Raw genomic sequence first — 20,439 nt, forward strand, 5'->3', positions numbered from 1 at the left:
ACAGCTACTGACGACAAGCGGAGTTTGTGGAGCAGAAACAGGGTATTGGATCACGATCAAGGTGCAGTGGGATTGAGAGGGCACCTCTGAGGGCATGTGGCGGACAGATGAGAGCAAGTATGAAAGAGAGACAAAACACATTTCCCTATGCTTCTCTAAAGGGGTGGCATTGCTGTTATTCTGTAATGCTTTCTGTCTGTTTGATAGACAGTCTTGGGAAGGTTTGCCCATATAAAAGAGAAAGGGTGATGGACATTTAAATACTGGTCATTAACAGGTTTTTAGATTGTTGTTGGGAGTTCATTAGATTATTCATTATACTGTAGTTGAACTAGCCATCACTGAGACGCACAGACCAGATGAGTAAAAAGTTTATTTTTGTTTGTGTGCAAGAGTGACCACAACAGATAAACTGAATTATCGATAGAAAGTTAAAGGCCCGCCCCTGCTCACCCGAAAAAAAGTTACACTCCCCTTCCTTCAACAAACTTACCCTCCCCCTTTCCCAACCCCTCATGCCTTGTAATCATTGTCATATAGTCTTTTAGTCTGGAGAAGACTGATGGAAAAGATGCATGTGAAGAATCGCATCATCCTGCTCACCCACACGGTAGCTGTTGGTAAGATTTAAAACAATATTCACCTACAATAAGTAAATATATGAGGACATTTAATGTGTCTGAGGCAAGAGTTGAAGGTTGTCTTGAGGCTGAACGTTTGAAGGAATAATTCTTGACTTTCTTTCCAAGATCGAGATGAGATGGATTGATAGAAATCTCATGTCTGTGCCTGAAGCATGCAGATCCAGTCAGGGTGCGTTTAGTCTATCTCAGCCTTTCTCAAAGTGCGGTCCGTGGACCGCCAGTGGTCCACAAATGACCCCTGGTGGTCTGTGAGTAAATTTGTTAAAATATAATGCTTTAAATGAAGTGTTTCTCAAGTCGTTTGAGTGACCACAAAGCCTATAGCAATGAGTAGTGTATATACTGTATGTTGTTTTCAATATTAAATCAACTTATATGTAAATTCAAACATTATTTGTATTTGCTGCTTTACAGTTTCATAACTTCGCCAGTTTACAGTTTATGTTTTATGATTTACATAAAAAATGATCAGCTTGATTAAGACTGGGTCAATTAAAAGAAAATCAAATGTAACCTCTGACATAACGGACACAACAGGCAATTGTTAAGTTTTACTATTAAAACTGAGACTCATAGTGTATGATGACGTCCGTGTGCAATCATTTTTATGAGAAATAATTATCACCACATGTTACTGTACAGTGTGTGAGGCACAGGGGCTGTTCATAATTAAAACTCTGTTCCAAGTCCAGGTGACTTGATAGCCAAGTGGTTATGGTGCCTGCAACATTGGCGCCTGATTTGAATCCAGGTTGGCCAGACACTTTAAAATATGCCATTCCCCGACTCTTTCCCTGCGTTTCTCTTTTCACTATCCTATATCTATATCTACCAAAAAAAAAAAACTGTCCCAGGTGACATTCTTCTGTGCAAAGCTTGCTAAAATAGTAGGCCCTATTGGTTTTGGGGATGTTTGAGGAGTTAGATGGTCTGTGAGTTTTATTTCAGTGGTTAAGTAGTCCTTGGTCTGAAAAAGTTTGAGAAACACTGGTGTAACTTAATGAAAAGACTGGAGGAAAGAGAGCACAGCTAACATGTCTCTGTACAAAATTTAAATCCGTACACAAACAGAAAGATAAATCACGTTTATGACCTTATGGGACGTTACATGCTAAAATCAAGGCTGCAAACAGAGTTTTTGGAATACTGAGGTCATTAGCCTAAGTCTCTCTAAGCAGCATATTTTCATGACACTTTTTTCATGTCAAATACCTCTTAACTTCTTATTAATATAATGGCTGAAGGCTGTAATCTTTACAAGTAATATCCAAGATCTTTTGCACGTTTTTGGCCCAATCCCAATGTCCCCCCTCAACCCTGAACCCTGAACCCTCACAGACTTAATTGACGTCACCTGGTGAGTGTTTGGGGATGGGACAGCACTTCTATCACGTTACCTTGACGATGCCAAACATTTGCATCCAACCGTGGGTTTGGGACTTTTCATCGTATATTGTTATTCACTCCCTTCACTTCCTGTTTGTAAACAAAAGAAATAATGTTGGATCTGATCTGATCCATTTTGGATATTTAGAATTCATCATCATACCATCATAGGACAAATAACTCCACAGTTCAGGCTCTGAATGACGGTGAGCTCTGTGTTGATACTGTCACATACTGTCTTTACTCTTCTAATGATAACATTAGGGCTCGTTCCTTTCATGCTTGTTTGTTTACTGTTCTTCTTCTATCTTATTATTTCTTGCATTTTATGGCCATTGATAACCACGGCAACCCCATGTTTAATGTCACAACGCTATGAACTTTAGGTAATTCGTTCAGGCAAAGCCTGCAGAATTGCATAAAGGGCTAAAAATGTCTGCTAGAGAGCCCTCATGACCTCGATGGTTTGACAGTGGGACAGTCCTAAGCCCTCATGAAGTTACTGGAAACACACCTCCAAGTCTGTGAGTCAGTGAGGGTGGACATTGGGATTGAGCCTTTGTATCTTGTATTGTATCTTTTGTCTTTCAGTCTGCCATTCTTAACACGCATCACTTATCACTCATCAATCATTGTGTAATTTATTTGGATAAAAATGAATTTGCCAGGAATGTGGCAGGGTTAAAGACAGCACAGTACAAACTGACATGAGATGTGGTAATCGGCACATTCTGGTAATGAAGAAGGTGGACAAGAGTCAAATGAGCAGTTATATCAGGAAAAGTGAGCTCAGCAGAATCCCTGATCCAAGGACAGCAGCAGCCAACCAGGCCTGACAAGGACACCATCTGCTGTTTGTTGTTAAGTTTTTTGAATATCCAGAATCACTTGGATGTATTCATTAACCAACTATTTACATTCCAAAGTTCCTATGCTACTTTTCAGGCTTAATAATTCCTGTCTGCCAGTAAATGGGGAAGGACAGCATGTTTTTATTTCCAAGCTTGTTTTGAAGGTGAGCAAAGAAGGAGGTCATCCAATCAGAGTGCTCCAACAGAAAGGTACAAAGAGCTCAAAGTAAAACCCTAATAAGGGGGCAAAAAACGTGTATGGTGGTGATATTAGTTGCTGCAGCATGCACAGCATTTTGCAACAGTCTGCCATAAGTGACGTTGGTAAAACCAGGGTTATGTATCTCTCTCTCAAATTAAATCGAAGGCAACTGGACTTGTATTTGTCTGTGGAAGACGTTTCGCCTCTTATCCAAGCGGCTTCATCAGTTCTTATGTATTGGTCTCTCTAGTCCGCACTAGTCTGACCAAGAAAGTGGAGTAGGACCAAGGTATTTAACCTCTTGTGGGTGGGTCCACCAAAGTACCTGTGAAAGTACTGGTTTCACCTGACCATTGTTGTGGTCTCATGTGGACGACCGTCGTTAGGGTCAGGTGACCCTGTTGGTATCCCGTGTGAACGACAGTCGTTAGGGTCAGGTGAGCCCCTGGTGGATGACGATCGTTGAGAGTCATCTGAGGTTATGTTGTTGACTCTCCTAGGTACCGATGAAAGGGCGACGTTGTAGATGGGGGATAGAGGTTAAATACCTGGGTCCTACTCCACTTTCTTGGTCAGACTAGTGCGGACTAGAGAGACCAATACATAAGAACTGATGAAGCCGCTTGGATAAGAGGCGAAACGTCTTCCACAGACAAATACAAGTCCAGTTGCCTTCGATTTAATTTGAGAGAGAGATAACTATGACCTGGACGAATGAGAACATTCACAGACAGGGTTATGTATGTATTATAAATGTTAGTGTGACTAGATCGGGAATGACTGGAGTGGGTTGATAGACATTATTAAATGAACTGATATCTTGAACATCATACACAACCACACTCACAAATGTACTGAACGTTCAGAACATTCAGCAATGGCACCTTTAGCTAAAAGTGAAGCTATGCTTTCCTTGTTTCCTTTCCAAGTGGATATTGCCACCTCTCCGGGTACCTTTCACCCGACCAGTGGCACAAAGGGTATGAGGCACACTTTCTAACAGATAAAGTTGGGCATCTGTGATCATGACAAGTGGTGGAGCTGGAACATAAGGCATGACTCAAGTACATATGATCATCCAGGAGTTTTTGCCAATCCTGTACCTGCAACACCAGCACTAATGAAGACACCATATCCTCCCAGGTGTAAGAGGGGTGTTTTGAGATAGAAACATGTTATACTAGGTAATGGGCTTAGGTTTAGCCAGTTTTTAGGCAAAACTTTCTATCAGATGAAATGTTAGTAAATTAATTTAAACACCATTTATTTTCACAAATTTCAGCCATCTCTGTATCTTTGGCTTTCAACATTGATACAACAACCCCCCACATCTCCACTGTGGACCAAACAGATTTCCTTAGAAACAAAGTGCGTCAGTTCATGTTTGGCCAGAACAAAGGGTAAGTACTGTTGTTTCAGTTGGCTTCTCTTTACCTGGGGCTCATCACAATTGTTGTCCACGAGTTCTGACTATCTAATTTGTATGTTGATATCACAATCCTGGCAGAATCACTTGCGGATATCAGAGGCCTGTACCATGAACCAGGATTTGTGGTTAGCGAGGTAACTTCATGTTTATTACTTGGCTTTTCAGGGTTGTGACAGTGGTTCACTTCTTCTCTTCTTACCATGGTACATCGCCATGGTGACTTATGCTGCACTCCTTGCCAGCTCCAGAGGAGGTTAATATCAGACGATCAGATCAGTGGAAAAGAGTCATCATTCCTACAGGATCTTGACATAGACTAAAGAGGTTACAGTTAAGTGTCAAATGATAAAGAGCAATAGATATTTTTATACATCAGTAGAATCGTTTTGCTGTTTGAGGTTTTCCATGTATCCACTAAAACAGAGCCTCTAACAAACAGAGGGAGAGTTTATCATGCTTATAGTAACTATTATAGCTTCATTTTAATTGAACAAATATTCTTGAAACTTGACAGTGTTGATGCTTTTACACTCCTAGTTGGGCTGTTGACAGATTTTGATCTGATCTTCTGAAGTTGAACCTGCTCTAGAGCAGGTTAGGTGTGCAGCATAAGTTACCATAGCGAAAACCCAGGGTTAAACCTGAAGTTACCTTGCTAACCAGAAATCAGTGCAGGCCTCAGAGCAGCTGTCATTACGCATGGCTGTGGCTTTTTATAGGATCCACTGCCTCAGATCATTACATGCCTCATATGAATGGGTTTTCTCTATACATGCTGTTTAAACATCTGGCCCCTGGTATAAATGGGACCTAGAAGATTACTGTTATCATAATTGTTGACCTAATCCTCAGGACACCTGTCACTGCACCCCAGCAGCTAAATGGATCTGAAGAAACATGCAAAACTGATCTAAACCAAACTCACCAGTGCCTCATTATGCCAGGTACATAAATATGTTCTTCAAAAATAAATATGACACAATTAATCAGAACATTAAAAACAAAGTTTCCAACAATGTATAAATACAGATGATGTGTTAACAAGGTGTTGGGTCACCACAAGCCTCCAGAACAGTTGTTACAGATTGTTTCTTTAACTCTACTGGAGCTATGAAAACCGAGGCCAATGCTAAATTATATGATTCATACCATTTTCATCAAACCACTCAACTACCACTTGTAACCTGTAACAAAGTATTTGCATTTGTCATGCATTTTTCCAGGACATTCTCTAATTTGTTACCTGTCCATATAAAATAAATGAAAACATGGCCTAAATCCAAATGTTCATCCACCTGGGCTTGCAGACTTCAGTCACATGCGCTGTGACGTTTGGGAAATGCCCACGGCCAATGGCTGGATGGATGTAAATTGTGTTTACATTCATGATTATTTGGCACGCATAATATTATGACTATGATTATTATTACTATTAGCCTAGCTGTTGTAAAGGTAGTAGTTACAGTTATATGAATAAGACCAATGTTTGATAATCTGAATTGGCAATGCGGACGCCATGGCCTGTTAGTTCCAAACTGTGCATATGCAAGGAAATCCATACATTTGGATTCAGCCATGTTTGATACTGTAGCTGAATGATTTTTTGTTTGTTTGTTTGTTTGAATAGCACTAATCAGATGCTATTTTCATAGAAATTCCTCTCACAGACCAACCAATACCCATCAAGCACTTTAGACTGTCGATAGCTGAAGACTCTACACTCTCCCAGTTCACTGTAAGAAAATCGCAAAGCTCAAAACAGTGCATTTAATTGGAAATACATTCTCTCTCTTCCAAATTCGGAAAAAAAAAAAATCAAGATCATGAATCAAACTTCTTTGGTCTCTGTTCTGATCTGTTCTAGGTTTGTAGTCCAAATGTAGCCCATGCATGTAATGAGAACTCCTACCCGAACAATGTATGTTACAAGATGACAGATCATCTTCAGCAAGACTCCTCTTTCACTTCTGTTTCTCAAGGTAAATTATGAGACCGTAAACTTCTCCAACTCTGTGGTTAACACTTGCTTCTTTGTCCTGACTAAACTTCTACACCAAATCTCACTCAACATTCCTTCAGAATGGACAAAACAGACAGTGGACCTCCTCTTTCTGTTTGATGGATCAGGGAGTATGACTGAAGATGAATTCACAAAAAATAAAGATTTCATAGTGGATATAATGGACAGCCTTAAGAACTCATCAATCAAGGTCACTGCATTACTGCAACATGAAAGCATTCATATTTGTTGAATTATATCTATATATAATGTTAAATAAATAATGTATTATGTCATCTGTTTTTTTTTCCAGTTTGCAGCAGTTCAGTTCTCCTCAGATTACAGGAAGGTTTTTGACTTCAATGACTATCAAGCTGGTACAGCTCTTGATAAACTTATGAAAGAGCCCCACATGAAGAGTCTCACCAACACTCACAGAGCCCTCAAATTTGTGTTGTAAGTTCACTTTCATTCTTTATACAGTTCCCCAAGGTTTGAACAAATTTTTCAACAAATAACTTTAAAATAACTTGTTGAGGCAAAAAACACTCAATAACAAGAACTGGAACAGTACCACAGTAACACTGATTTGTTGATTTATTCATATTTATAGCTGGAGTTTTGTTTATTTTCAGGATTACAAATGCTACATTAAAAAAAAATAATTGGACAAAAACATGACATAAATAACCAGAAGACAAAACACAGATAAAATTTAACGCACTAAGTCACACTAGGCAAACCAAACAACATTACAAAATCAATCAAGCTTGAAATAAATGAAATATTAAAGAATAACTGAATAAGAAACCAAACCAAAATAAAGGCAAAATAAATCTAATTCTACATTACATAATACATTTCAAAAATGATTAGATTTTCAAAAGAAAAGCCAAGTTAAATTTTCTTGACACACCCACAACCAGCCCTCTACTTCAATAATCCTCTCCCATTTTTCTTAGTGTTTTCTTAATATCATCATTTGTTTTTGCAATATATCCTTCCAAAATAAAGTAACTTTTTATAAACAATCTTAATTGATTAATATTCAAGGAATTTACATCAACAGCTTTGAAAATAACTTTTTTCCCCCAAAAAATAATCAAATTAATAATACAATTATTTTTCTGTGTAGCATCACCTAATATAACTGAGAAAATAATGGAAAGCACAGCTTCATTGCAATGCACAGCTTTTGCATTTCCCTCCAAAAGGCTGACACAACATGAAAATACCAGAGAAAAATGTACTGCTGACTCCGATTCAGTAAAACAAAAACGACACTCATCTGTCTGCAATACCCCAAATGCTACATTTACATTTGTTTCAGGGATGATATCTTGGAAAACCCACAGTCAGGCGCCTCTCGTGATGCAAAGAAGGTTCTGGTTCTAATCACAGATGGAGATCCCAGTGATGTTGACAGAAACGGGATAATCAAAAGATATGATGATAAAAACATCATTCGCTTTGTCATTGCGGTGAGCTGTGATTTAATATATCTCATTGACTCTTTTTTACTTAATGAATAAAATTTGTTGATTACATTATTAGTTAAAACAGTTACATGTGGTACACCTCAGGGATCAGTTCATGGAACTGTTGTGTTCACTGCTATGTGGATGACACACAGTCAGAAAAAAACAATAGTTCAGACATGGTTTTACCAGCATGGGAAGAATTAAATATTTTGTCTGTAAATGTCCAAACTCAGCCTTCAATTGTGCAACTTTTATTTATTCCAGTTTTGAGTTGAATATTGTGCAAAACTGTGTTGTTTGTCTTTCTGACATCAGACTTGGAGGTACTTTATAATTTCAAGGAGCATTTTGGTTTCAGGTCAGATATGCTAGGTTGGATATAATTGAGGCCATTGCTTCACAACCGACAGAAAAATATGTCTTCAAGATCGAGAACTACAACGGACTCAAGGGAATACTTGAAGGTGATGTTCAATTATTTTCCCCTCTTTGTTTGATAATGTTGTTACAAAAATCCTGAGAAAACATGAACTAGTTTTGTCTCATATTTAGGCTCCAGTGCGGCTCGGGCAGGAGACATAACTGGTGAAATGTCTCAGAGTGGATTCAGTGCCGTCTTCTATAATGTGAGTAAAGTCAAAAATGCAAAATCTGGACACATTCGAAATCTACATCTTTAACCCATAATTAGAGTAAATCCTCACAGCGCTGTCTAACTATTACATACATACAAGTGCAGATAAAAAGTATGTTTGACAATATGTACATAAAACATTTGTATAACAGAGGAAAAATTGATTTATTCCTCAAACAACAAAATAAAAACCAATAAAGGGTTAACATGCTAATGCATGTAATATTTAGCACTTTAGCATGGTTGACATGGTTATTCATTATTTGATCTTTTTTTTCTTTTTGGATGTCTGTTCAGTGATTTCCTTTCTGCTGCTTCACTCAACCAGCCTTAAAGTAGTCTAACTGCAGCAAGTCAGACTGGGCAGTTGACCTGATTATTCCCAACAGCACAGCAGTCTCAGTGCTATGCAGAGAGTGAAAACCAGATTGAATTTTTTCTAAAGTTTGATTATTGTTCATAAAAGAAATCAATTGTGTGGAGACACTTTTTTCTAAACTCTTGGATAAAAATGGTAGTTTAGAGATGGTGTAAAATTTACTCAAAATAGAAGGATTAAGAGAGGGCTTCTTTTGTTCTGAAGATGGGAAGGAGTCAAGCCAAGCTTTCTGGATTCTTCACATCTCTCTGGGTTGGATCCAACTAACTGTCTAAACGAGGAACGAATCAAATAGAAATTGGCTAAAACTCGAGCTAAATTAAACACAAACCCGACAACGCCACCCTGGGAGTTCCACCCAGGGAATACACAGTATTATTGAACTCTACTTTGACCACACAAGTAAGTTTCACAAAGATTTAACAGAGACGTAGTTTTGAGATAGAGTTTTCTTTTACATTTAATTTCCTTCAGCGATGCAATGCTTAATACAATACAGTGACAATCAAATAACATCAAACTGAAGATTGGTCAATATCTAGGCTTCAGTGATTTTAGAATAGTTAAAAACTGAACTAAGAAGAGAACTATAGAAAAATCAATAGGGAGGTGGAGAGCTGGACTAAAACAGAAACATACAAAAGGGGTCGCACTACTAGGTCGGCGTTACACTACGACACAACAAACAAATCACCATAAAATATAAAAGCACACAAGAAAATAAAAAATCACAAGGCCACCTTTTAAAGGTTAGCGCTAAACTACTTCTGTATGAATCAAATTATTTTAAAACAATCACGATATATAAAATAAGCCCCACCACTAGACCAAAATATAAACAAATTACAGATATACAAAAAACATAAATAGACTAAAATCACTGAAGAAAACCCAGTACTTAAAACTCAATAAAAGAAATTAAAAATTCAAGTGAGTTTCAACAGGTACAAAGCAGCAGTGGCAATCACCTGCAGAGACAGAACACAGGTTAATCTTGTCTTCGGTACATTTACAGAAACTTACAATTGATTAATACCATTACCTTGGCTGTATAATACCCAATCAATGCATATGATGTGGCAACCATGGGGGAACACAGACAGCATTTGTTGGTTCCAACAAGTGTAATGGCACCAAACCAGGAACAGCAGCAAGAAGATCTGAATGGTTAGTGCTACCACCAGTATTTATGTGCTGCTAATTGGGGAACTTGCTGCAGGTGTAGGACTGGAAGAAGCTGGGATGCTGCAGTGATTACACAGCAACCCCCAGTGGCGGGGAGGACATAACCTACCGGTTACACCATGAAATGTGTTACAGATATTCATGCTCTCCTCGGGATGTATTGTAATTGTACTGGGGATCTCCTAACTGTTCAACTACTGCCACCAACAGATCAACAAGTCATCATTTTTGTTTATGATCCTGCAACACGAATGATATTCCCATCAGTGTCAGCTGTACTTTGTGTTTAGTGCTAGCAAGCGTTAGCATGGTAACATGCTTAAGTTATATTCTGTTATGTTCTAAGGTTTGCAGTTCCAGTGCTGTCCATGAATGTCATGACATCTCCTATCTAAATAGTGTGTGTTACAAGATGACAGATGGTCTTCAGCAAGTCTCCTCTTCCACACTTGATTTCCAAGGTATAAAGTCAATTTTCCAACTCTGTGGTTATAACATCTTGTTCCTCTTTCATGTTTTTGTCCTGACAAAGTTTCTATTCAAATCTTCACTCCAAATATTTTTTTTCAGAATGGACAAAACAGACAGTGGACCTCCTCTTTCTCTTTGATGGATCAGGGAGTATCGACCAAGATGAATTCACAAAAAATAAAGATTTCATAGTGGATATAATGGACAGCCTTAAGAACACATCGATCAAGGTCACTGCACTTATGCAACATGAAAGCATTCATATTTGTTGAATTATATCTATATATAATGTTAAATAAGTAATGTATTATGTCATCTGTTTTTTTTTCCAGTTTGCAGCAGTTCAGTTCTCCTCAGATTACAGGAAGGTTTTTGACTTCAATGACTATCAAGCTGGTACAGCTCTTGATAAACTTATGAAAGAGCCCCACATGAAGAGTCTCACCAACACTCACAGAGCCCTCAAATTTGTGTTGTAAGTTCACTTTCATTCTTTATACAGTTCCCCAAGGTTTGAACAAATTTTTCAACAAATAACTTTAAAATAACTTGTTGAGGCAAAAAACACTCAATAACAAGAACTGGAACAGTACCACAGTAACACTGATTTGTTGATTTATTCATATTTATAGCTGGAGTTTTGTTTATTTTCAGGATTACAAATGCTACATTTAAAAAAAAATAATTGGACAAAAACATGACATAAATAACCAGAAGACAAAACACAGATAAAATTTAACGCACTAAGTCACACTAGGCAAACCAAACAACATTACAAAATCAATCAAGCTTGAAATAAATGAAATATTAAAGAATAACTGAATAAGAAACCAAACCAAAATAAAGGCAAAATAAATCTAATTCTACATTACATAATACATTTCAAAAATGATTAGATTTTCAAAAGAAAAGCCAAGTTAAATTTTCTTGACACACCCACAACCAGCCCTCTACTTCAATAATCCTCTCCCATTTTTCTTAGTGTTTTCTAAATATCATCATTTGTTTTTGCAATATATCCTTCCAAAATAAAGTAACTTTTTATAAACAATCTTAATTGATTAATATTCAAGGAATTTACATCAACAGCTTTGAAAATAACTTTTTTCCCCCAAAAAATAATCAAATTAATAATACAATTATTTTTCTGTGTAGCATCACCTAATATAACTGAGAAAATAATGGAAAGCACAGCTTCATTGCAATGCACAGCTTTTGCATTTCCCTCCAAAAGGCTGACACAACATGAAAATACCAGAGAAAAATGTACTGCTGACTCCGATTCAGTAAAACAAAAACGACACTCATCTGTCTGCAATACCCCAAATGCTACATTTACATTTGTTTCAGGGATGATATCTTGGAAAACCCACAGTCAGGCGCCTCTCGTGATGCAAAGAAGGTTCTGGTTCTAATCACAGATGGAGATCCCAGTGATGTTGACAGAAACGGGATAATCAAAAGATATGATGATAAAAACATCATTCGCTTTGTCATTGCGGTGAGCTGTGATTTAATATATCTCATTGACTCTTTTTTACTTAATGAATAAAATTTGTTGATTACATTATTAGTTAAAACAGTTACATGTGGTACACCTCAGGGATCAGTTCATGGAACCGTTGTGTTCACTGCTATGTGGATGACACACAGTCAGAAAAAAACAATAGTTCAGACATGGTTTTACCAGCATGGGAAGAATTAAATATTTTGTCTGTAAATGTCCAAACTCAGCCTTCAATTGTGCAACTTTTATTTATTCCAGTTTTGAGTTGAATATTGTGCAAAACTGTGTTGTTTGTCTTTCTGACATCAGACTTGGAGGTACTTTATAATTTCAAGGAGCATTCTGGTTTCAGGTCAGATATGCTAGGTTGGATAATTTTGAGGCCATTGCTTCACAACCGACAGAAAAATATGTCTTCAAGATTGAGAACTACAACGGACTCAAGGGAATACTGGAAAACTTTCAGAAAAGGATCTTTAAAATGGAAGGTGATGTTTAATTATTTTCTGCTCTTTGTTTGATAATGTTGTTACAAAAATCCTGAGAAAACATGAACTAGTTTTGTCTCATATTTAGGCTCCAGTGCGGCTCGGGCAGGAGACATAACTGGTGAAATGTCTCAGAGTGGATTCAGTGCCGTCTTCTATAATGTGAGTAAAGTCAAAAATGTGGACACATTCGAAATCTACATCTTTAACCCATAATGACTAGAGTAAATCCTCACAGCGCTGTCTAACTATTACATACATACAAGTGCAGATAAAAAGTATGTTTGACAATATGTACATAAAACATTTAAATAACGACAGAGGAAAACATTTATTTTTATTCCTCAAACAACAAAATAAAAACCAATAAAGGGTTAACATGCTAATGCATGTAATATTTAGCACTTTAGCATGGTTGACATGGTTATTCATTATTTGACCACTGATTTTCGGATGTCTGTTCAGTGATTTCCTCTCTGCTGCTTCACTCGACCAACCAGCCTTAATTAAAGTAGTCTAACTGCAGCAAGTCAGACTGGGCAGTTGACCTGATTATTCCCAACATAATTACTGTTGGAAGCACCACTCTTTTCAAGTCAGGCCAAATTTTATTTGTATAGCGCCAATTCCCAATAAGTTTGTCTCTGCTCCAACCAGACTTGCATATTTCTGTTAACAGGATACACTGATCCTGAGTTCAATGGGATCAAACAGCTGGCGGGGCTCTCTCCAAAAGCTCCGTCAACAAGAAGAAACACAAATTGAAGATCCACACATGCAGAATGACTCCTACATGGGTAAAGGATTTTTTTAATTTGGCTTGGTGTTGCATAAATAAATTACCTCTATCAGTTTCCAGTGTAAATCATGTAAAAAAAAATAAAAAAAATAAAAGGTTTTCAGCACCTAACTAGTCCCACTGCGTTCATCGTGGAAAACATTCAAATCTACAGCAGGACAGGAGATAACAGGAGATAACTGGAAATACTTTTCACAGTAAATTTTGTCAGCAATGTCTCCCATAGAAAAATTTGTTTGGAGGCTAGAGTGGGTGACATCACACAGAGTGGGAGAAGGTATTAAACTGTACTGAAAGTGTCTGTTTAACTCGTCCTCATGGTCACAAATTTCACTTATCACTTTTTGCCATGAGCATAGGCAAATCTGTTTTCTTTCACATGATGTAACTTTCTACACATTTTGCTTCATGAGCCTCTAAGTGACAGAAGTACCATCCAACTGCCCCATAGACTGCAACACAAATTAAGAATCTGACCTTTGAAGAGAAACAGAAATTATCCTTTTTTTTTCAACTCACTCTATTTTCCACAATTTTGACACCAGAAACACAAAATAAGTCCAGCAGTGCTCACAGCGTGAAAACTTTCATCCAGGTGACAGCAGGAGTTCAAGTGGTGTGCCAAGCCAAATCTCACTAAAAATGTGAGTCTCACTGAGGGGGACAGAAGCTGGTACCATCACCATGGCAACATGAACAGAAGCTAGCTATACACAGCTGATGGACATTTAGTCATTACCACTTACTCTGGTCTCTGGGCTGTTTACACAGGCATCTGTGTCACACTGCTGCTACATACTGTTTCCACACTACATACAAGACACATTACACCACAATTTCTTCAGAAATTGCACTTTGTATTTTTATATTTGTACTTAAATTAAACGCTTCCATCACTGCAGTGTAACCACTTTGATGTGAGTGAACATTTAACAGATTACATCATATGTGACTGTCACTGTTGCAGGATACTCAGTATCTGTTGGACGGAAGAATGATGCTCCTCTATACTTCACGGGTGCACCAAGATTTGAGCAAAGAGGTCAGGTCATATTTTTCAGACATGATTGCAAGTACTGGACCGCAGCCCAAAGACTAAATGGAGAACAGGTTGGTCACTGTTTTGTTTTCTATCTGCTTTATCATGCATATTGTTAACAAATGATTTCTTGTACTTGAATGAGACTGTTTGAAATGCAAAGAACATCTACCCTAACTTTACATGTGTGAATTTCTTGTGTTTGACTCTATAGTCATAGCACAAAAAAAAAAATGAACAAAGTAAAACAGAACAAGTACTGGTACACAGCAGTCCTGCTGGCCCACAATGTCTGAAAAGCAGCGTGCACCATTTTGGCTTCATTGTGGGAAATTTTGAGGGTCATTGTGTATTTTAAAGTAATTGTTATTTTAATCAGGAGTGTTTGGAATTGATTTAGTCAACTTTTGTAAAGGTTTGGATCTTATACCATATGGAAAGGAGATGATGTACTGGTGAACCAAATTTCCTGTTTTCACTAGAATGCCCCAAGCCACAGTTTTCCTTTTTAAGAATTTATATATATAGTGATGAGTCAGAGTGAGTGAAACAGGAAATGCGGGGAGACAGAAAAGTATGACATGCAACACCATGGAAGTCACACCATGGATGTTGTGGTTTGATGGTAGTCACCTTAACCATCCAGCTACCAGTTCGCCCCATGGATACACTGTGTTCTCTTCTTTTTTTTAAGCCAAGCACCTCTAGACACTGGATTCAGCCATGTTTGCACTGGGACACCAGTAATACCACTTGACATTTGACAGATTATTCCGTAAAATCTGTTGGGATACTGTTGAGGTGTGGCCACACCACTAGCTGTAGTAAGGCTGATTTATGCCAGGTAACCTTGTATCCTAAAGTGCCTCAATATTTGCCAAATAGTCTTTCTAAAAGGAGCATCAGCTTGTTGAGATTTAAAAAACAAGACAAATTAGAATGCCATCCACATGAAGTGATGTTGTGGATGTTGATTGGTTCATGATTCTGGGCAAGCGGCTCTAGAGATAACACAAATAGTGAGGAGGACATAGGAAGACCTACAGGTAAGAAATCTTGATGAGCAGATATTGTTTGTCATGACCAGTGCAGTGGGATTATAACAAATCACTGTTTTCTTGGATATAAAAAATATGTTTTGTATATGTAGGACAGTGTATATTTATTTTATTTTTCAAATTAATGATGTAAATCCTCTTTGTCTTCACATTTTCAGATTGGTTCATACTTTGGTGCAGAGCTGTGCTCAGTAGATATCGACTCAGACGGTAACACTGACTTCCTGCTGGTGGGAGCTCCACTGTTTTACCAGCCTCAGGAGAGCAGAGAAGGCCAGATCTACGTCTACACACTGACTGATGAGGTGGGGGCTGCCATAAAGCCTCAGATTCAGTGTGACGCTATTTAAGCTTTCATGAGGTTACTGAGAGAAAATGAATGCTTTTGTTTTCTTAATCAATTACCTTATGTTCTCATTTCTCACAGATGCAACTGAGAAGCGAACTGAATGTAACAGTGTCATCCATGGGTAGATTTGGTACCACAATCTCCAGCCTCGCAGACCTGAATGGAGATGGACTCCGGGACGTTGCTGTCGGAGCCCCCCTTGAGGACGACAACAGGGGGGCTGTGTACATCTACCTTGGAGACGGACACAAAGGGATACGCAGCACTTTCAGCCAAGTGAGGCAGAAAAACATGAAACATGTTATATCATTTTATGCTAAAGATGAGATAACAGCAGACTTCCTGGCTGTTCACCATGCGGCAGGCAAGAAAAAAAGATGAATATCAATCAGTAGTGCATCATCTTCACTAGTATTAGACATACACTATGTTCTTATTTGCCAATAGATCAGGCTAAAACTGGCTTTAAAATAAACCTTGGAATCCATTCTCTGTTGCTATGACTGCGGAGAGGACATGTATAATCTGTCGGGGAAATCTGAAGCTTAGCATGGAACTGATCAAACTAAAAATATTAAAGACCCCTGCCAATGAAGATCATATCATGTTTTTTTTATATAATACAAGACATATAATGAACGAAATAAACAGTCAACACCATAGCTGAGTATCTCAGATCTCTAACAGATACTACGCTGACAGTTCTCACACGTCTGGTAGTCTTTGATTTTGGTTACAAGAGACTCCTCGTCTGAGTCTGGGTCTGACTGAGGCTCAAACATGTGGCTGAGTCTCTCTCCTCTAACCATCTTGATACGCCCTGCTCTTTCACCTATCTACCTGGAGCGAGCAGGTGGTGGTGGGCGGGGCTCAAAACCTGATTCAGAATTTCTCAATGAGGAAGAAAGATCAGATGCTACCAGCTGCAGTTTTGCCTGAACACCATCTTAAACAAAATATTAATCATAGAAGAAGATGTTTACATAGTTTAAAACATATCTGGAGAGGAACTTTAAATACTAGTACTAAATATTAGCTACAGGTCAGATTTTGTTTTAATAATACTGGTTTTTACATTCAAACACACGACCATCCACCAGAATCACTGTAAATGTACGCCATATGTCTTCACCACCCCTTTAATGAGTATCCTCAAATATGTGCACGAATCAGTTTCAACTGCCAACTCTCTGTTATTCCAGAGAATCATGGGACAGAAAATTAAACCTGGGCTGAGATTCTTTGGACAGGCCATCGCTGAGGACATCGACCATGGAGACGACGGGCTCCCACGTATTGTAATTGGATCACAGGCCACGGTTATTGTCTTAAGGTATGTCTCAAGTATATTGTATATGAATGTAGGTAAGTAGAGTATGTAGCAGCATCTGTCTCAAATTTATTCATACATGGCTTTGCCAGAACGGAATGAGACAACCAAAAGTGTGGGCTAGTGTTAGGTAGCCTGTTTATCCGTTCTTCATTAGTATATTGTCATCCTTTTGTCTAATCAATGTCTTTTAGGTCCAGGCCTGTCTTCAATGTCGTTGCACATCTGTCTTGTCAACCTGAGGAGATAAGCATTGAGAAAATTGACTGCCTAGGCAACACAGATGAAAATTTACCCGTGTTTACCCTAACAGCCTGCTTTGAGATGGTTGAAATGACAAAGAGCAAAGCAGGTAGGGACCAGAGCCAATACGGGAGTGTGTTAAGTTAAGGGGAGGGGCCAAATATATATATATAAAAGACTAACTTAACATCCCATATCTCTTTGCAGGGCCGATGAACTCAGGACTGAATATCTCATATACGCTCGACGTGGATGCAACAAAACAAACACATCAAGCTTTCTTCAGTCCAACTGATGAGAAAACTAGGAATCTTGCTGCTACCTGTGAGCTGAGGGAGAAAGAGACCTGCTTCAACTACTCCATCTACATGCCCGTATGGAAATTTTTCAGGCTATATTCATTATATTTATTTTAAGTGAAGTATCTACAGTCATGGTCAAAATTATAGGCACCCCTGAATTTTAAGTAGAGAATTTAGAATATCTTCAGCAATAAATGCAAATGAACCAATTTGTATAACCAGAATATTCAATAAAATGTCCAGTTTTTAAATGTATGTTTAATATAGTGAAATCAAAAATCTAGACATGCTGGACAAAATTATTGGCATCGTTTTGAGGAAATTAGTTTCTAAAACAAAGTGAACAAATAGGACTCACCTGTGCTTAATTTCAGTGTTCACTTTACCTGAATTAACCAGTGGATGATATTTTTACCGCATAAAAAGGGACTGATTATTTCCAGTTTATTGTCCACAATGGTGAAGACAAGACAGCTGACAGAGAGCATCAGAAATACTCCTATCAAAAAACATAACAATTCCAAAGGCTACAAGGCAGTCACCAAAGATCTTGAAATCCCTGCTTCAACACTTAAGGCTGTAATGTTAGTTAGATTGTTTCACAGTCGTAAAACTTTTTGAGATACTTCCAGGATGTGGCGCTAAGAAGAAACTCAATGAGAAGTCTACAAAGGTTGGTGCAGATTGTAGAAAAAACACCATGCAAGTCATCTAAAGAGCTTCAGGCCGACCTAGAGCAATCCGGAGTGGTGGTTTCAGCCCGTACTATACACTGCACACTGAACCAAGTAGGGCTCCATGGGCGGAGGCCAAGGAGGGACACCATTACTGAAAGGCAGAAAAAGGCAAAACTAATGTTTGCAAAAATGTTCATAGATAAGCCGCAGTCTTTCTAGCGTGATGTTCTATGAACAGATGAAACCAAAGGAGAGCTCTTTGGGAATGCCGCGCATCCTGTTTGTTTATAGGCAACACAATTAGGCCATAAGGAAAAGAACCCTGCTGCCTCTGGTACCGGAGACACTGAATGTATCAAAGGGATGATGATTCAGGAGATTGGCAAGCATTTTAGAACAAAACGTGTTACCCAGTCTTTCATGCCCATGTGTGTATTCTTGAGATCAAACGAACGTGCTGAATGTATTTCTTCCTCATGAAATATTTGCAAAGCTGATTTTTTTTTTTTCAACATTTCAAATCCTGTATTGTTTACATCCATGTTTTCCATATATCTTGTGGTTCATTACCACCACCTATAGGTGAGTGGAATAGTATGAAAAATTTACAGGGCTCATCTCACCCACAAAGCGTGTGCATGTGCATCCTAATGCAGGCGTGACAAACAAAATGGTCAAAAAAAAAAAAAGGCTTCATATCACTACTACAGGCAAAACTTCCAGAGGTGACAGTTAATTTTGACACATTTAGTCATGTTTCTTTAATTATTCTTAATGATGGGGCCAAAGTTCTGAAATTCAATTTCATAGTCTATTCTATCAAATAAAATGTGTCAACAAAAGCAATAATTAAGTCAGTGTTACAATCTATTTATTTGTGCTGTTAGAACGTGTCTTCCAGAATATACAGATAACACTTTTTCTTACTTGCAGAAATATGTGGAAGACACATTATCACCCATCAGCATCAGACTAAACTTCTTCCAAGTGGACAGTGAGAACATGAGTGCTGTCCTCAACGTGGACAGCAACAGGCAGGCTGTTGTTGAGGTATGTACAGTAAGTCCAACAGAAGACTGCAGTTATATTTGCATCTTTATTTAAGTAACAAATGGCACCAACACAAATATATTTCACACACGTTTAAAGATGCTATATATAGGTTTTTGCTATCGCTACTTAGCCAACATTAACATTTATAGCTGTTTACTTACCAGTCAAGAAGAAATTTTGCAAGTTCAGCATCAGACTTCCTCCCTTTACTCTTCCATTTCTATCATTTCTTTTCTTTTACTGAAGTTAGCATTCAAACCAGCTAGCCCCAGCCTATAGTGCTCTGCAGTTGCGAGTCACTGTAGCGCCCAGGCTGCCCTCAGTTCAGCAGATGAAGAAGTAGCGCTGATCAGAGATCGTATTCTAACCTGTCATTTGTGGACCATTAACCACAGCACCACCACCCACTCCTGTTGTGCAGCAGAGAAAACTTACATATAGCAGCTTTTAAATGGAAAAACAACCAGGACTACACACACTACAAGCATAGGAAGTGTGATGATAATTATGTGGTTTCTCTCAGTTCAACATGAGCTGTATGGAGCAAAAAAGAAGCCATTTACCAAGTTTCATTTTGTTTGTTCTCTATGTCTACAGTGGCATTTTTTTCTGACTTGCTCTCTGTTTTAGTGCGACCTGAACAAAAATGATTACTGTGGGGGCGTCGCGTAGCGCAGTGGGTTACGCAGGCGCCCCATATATAGAGGCTACAGTCCTCGCTGCAGCTGGCCCCTGATTCGACTCCCGCTTCGGTCTGCCCTTTCCTGTGTGTCATTCCCCCTCTCTCTGCCTCCCTATTTCCTGTCTCTCTACTGTCCTGTCCATTAAAGACACAAAAAGCCCAAAAAAAAATAAAAAAAATGATTACTGTGTTTCACAGGTTCCCTTTAAAACGTTATGTTGAGAGAATGACACCTGTCTTGATGAACTTGA

At 38.3% G+C, this 20,439-nt stretch overlaps 1 protein-coding gene across 1 annotated transcript; it reads left to right on the forward strand.

The window, feature by feature from the left end:
- The first annotated feature begins 6,028 nt into the window (after window positions 1-6,028).
- On the forward strand, window positions 6,029-20,342 carry LOC111217895 (integrin alpha-L-like). Its single transcript, XM_022739915.1, has 23 exons — window positions 6,029-6,035; window positions 6,150-6,247; window positions 6,377-6,491; window positions 6,592-6,722; window positions 6,825-6,967; window positions 7,842-7,992; window positions 8,351-8,456; window positions 8,545-8,618; window positions 10,537-10,651; window positions 10,761-10,891; window positions 10,994-11,136; window positions 12,012-12,162; window positions 12,521-12,656; window positions 12,745-12,818; window positions 13,336-13,453; window positions 14,423-14,565; window positions 15,711-15,857; window positions 15,980-16,177; window positions 17,104-17,234; window positions 17,426-17,583; window positions 17,682-17,848; window positions 19,387-19,503; window positions 20,137-20,342. The coding sequence occupies exons 1-23, from the start codon at window positions 6,029-6,031 to the stop codon at window positions 20,176-20,178; spliced, it is 2,796 nt and encodes a 931-aa protein (XP_022595636.1). The 3' UTR covers window positions 20,179-20,342.
- The last annotated feature ends 97 nt before the right edge of the window (window positions 20,343-20,439 follow it).

Source organism: Seriola dumerili, unplaced genomic scaffold (assembly GCF_002260705.1).
Source record: "Seriola dumerili isolate Sdu_G_001 unplaced genomic scaffold, Sdu_1.0 BDQW01000050.1, whole genome shotgun sequence".
Lineage (NCBI taxonomy): Eukaryota > Metazoa > Chordata > Actinopteri > Carangiformes > Carangidae > Seriola > Seriola dumerili.

What these genes read in the sequence shown, in the direction of transcription:
- LOC111217895 (XM_022739915.1), top strand. An exon ending in AAGGATCTTTAAAATGGAAG is followed by an intron (nt 12,657 to 12,744) that starts GTGATGTTTAAT and finishes TCTCATATTTAG; the next exon opens with GCTCCAGTGCGGCTCGGGCA. An exon ending in TCTACACACTGACTGATGAG is followed by an intron (nt 15,858 to 15,979) that starts GTGGGGGCTGCC and finishes CATTTCTCACAG; the next exon opens with ATGCAACTGAGAAGCGAACT.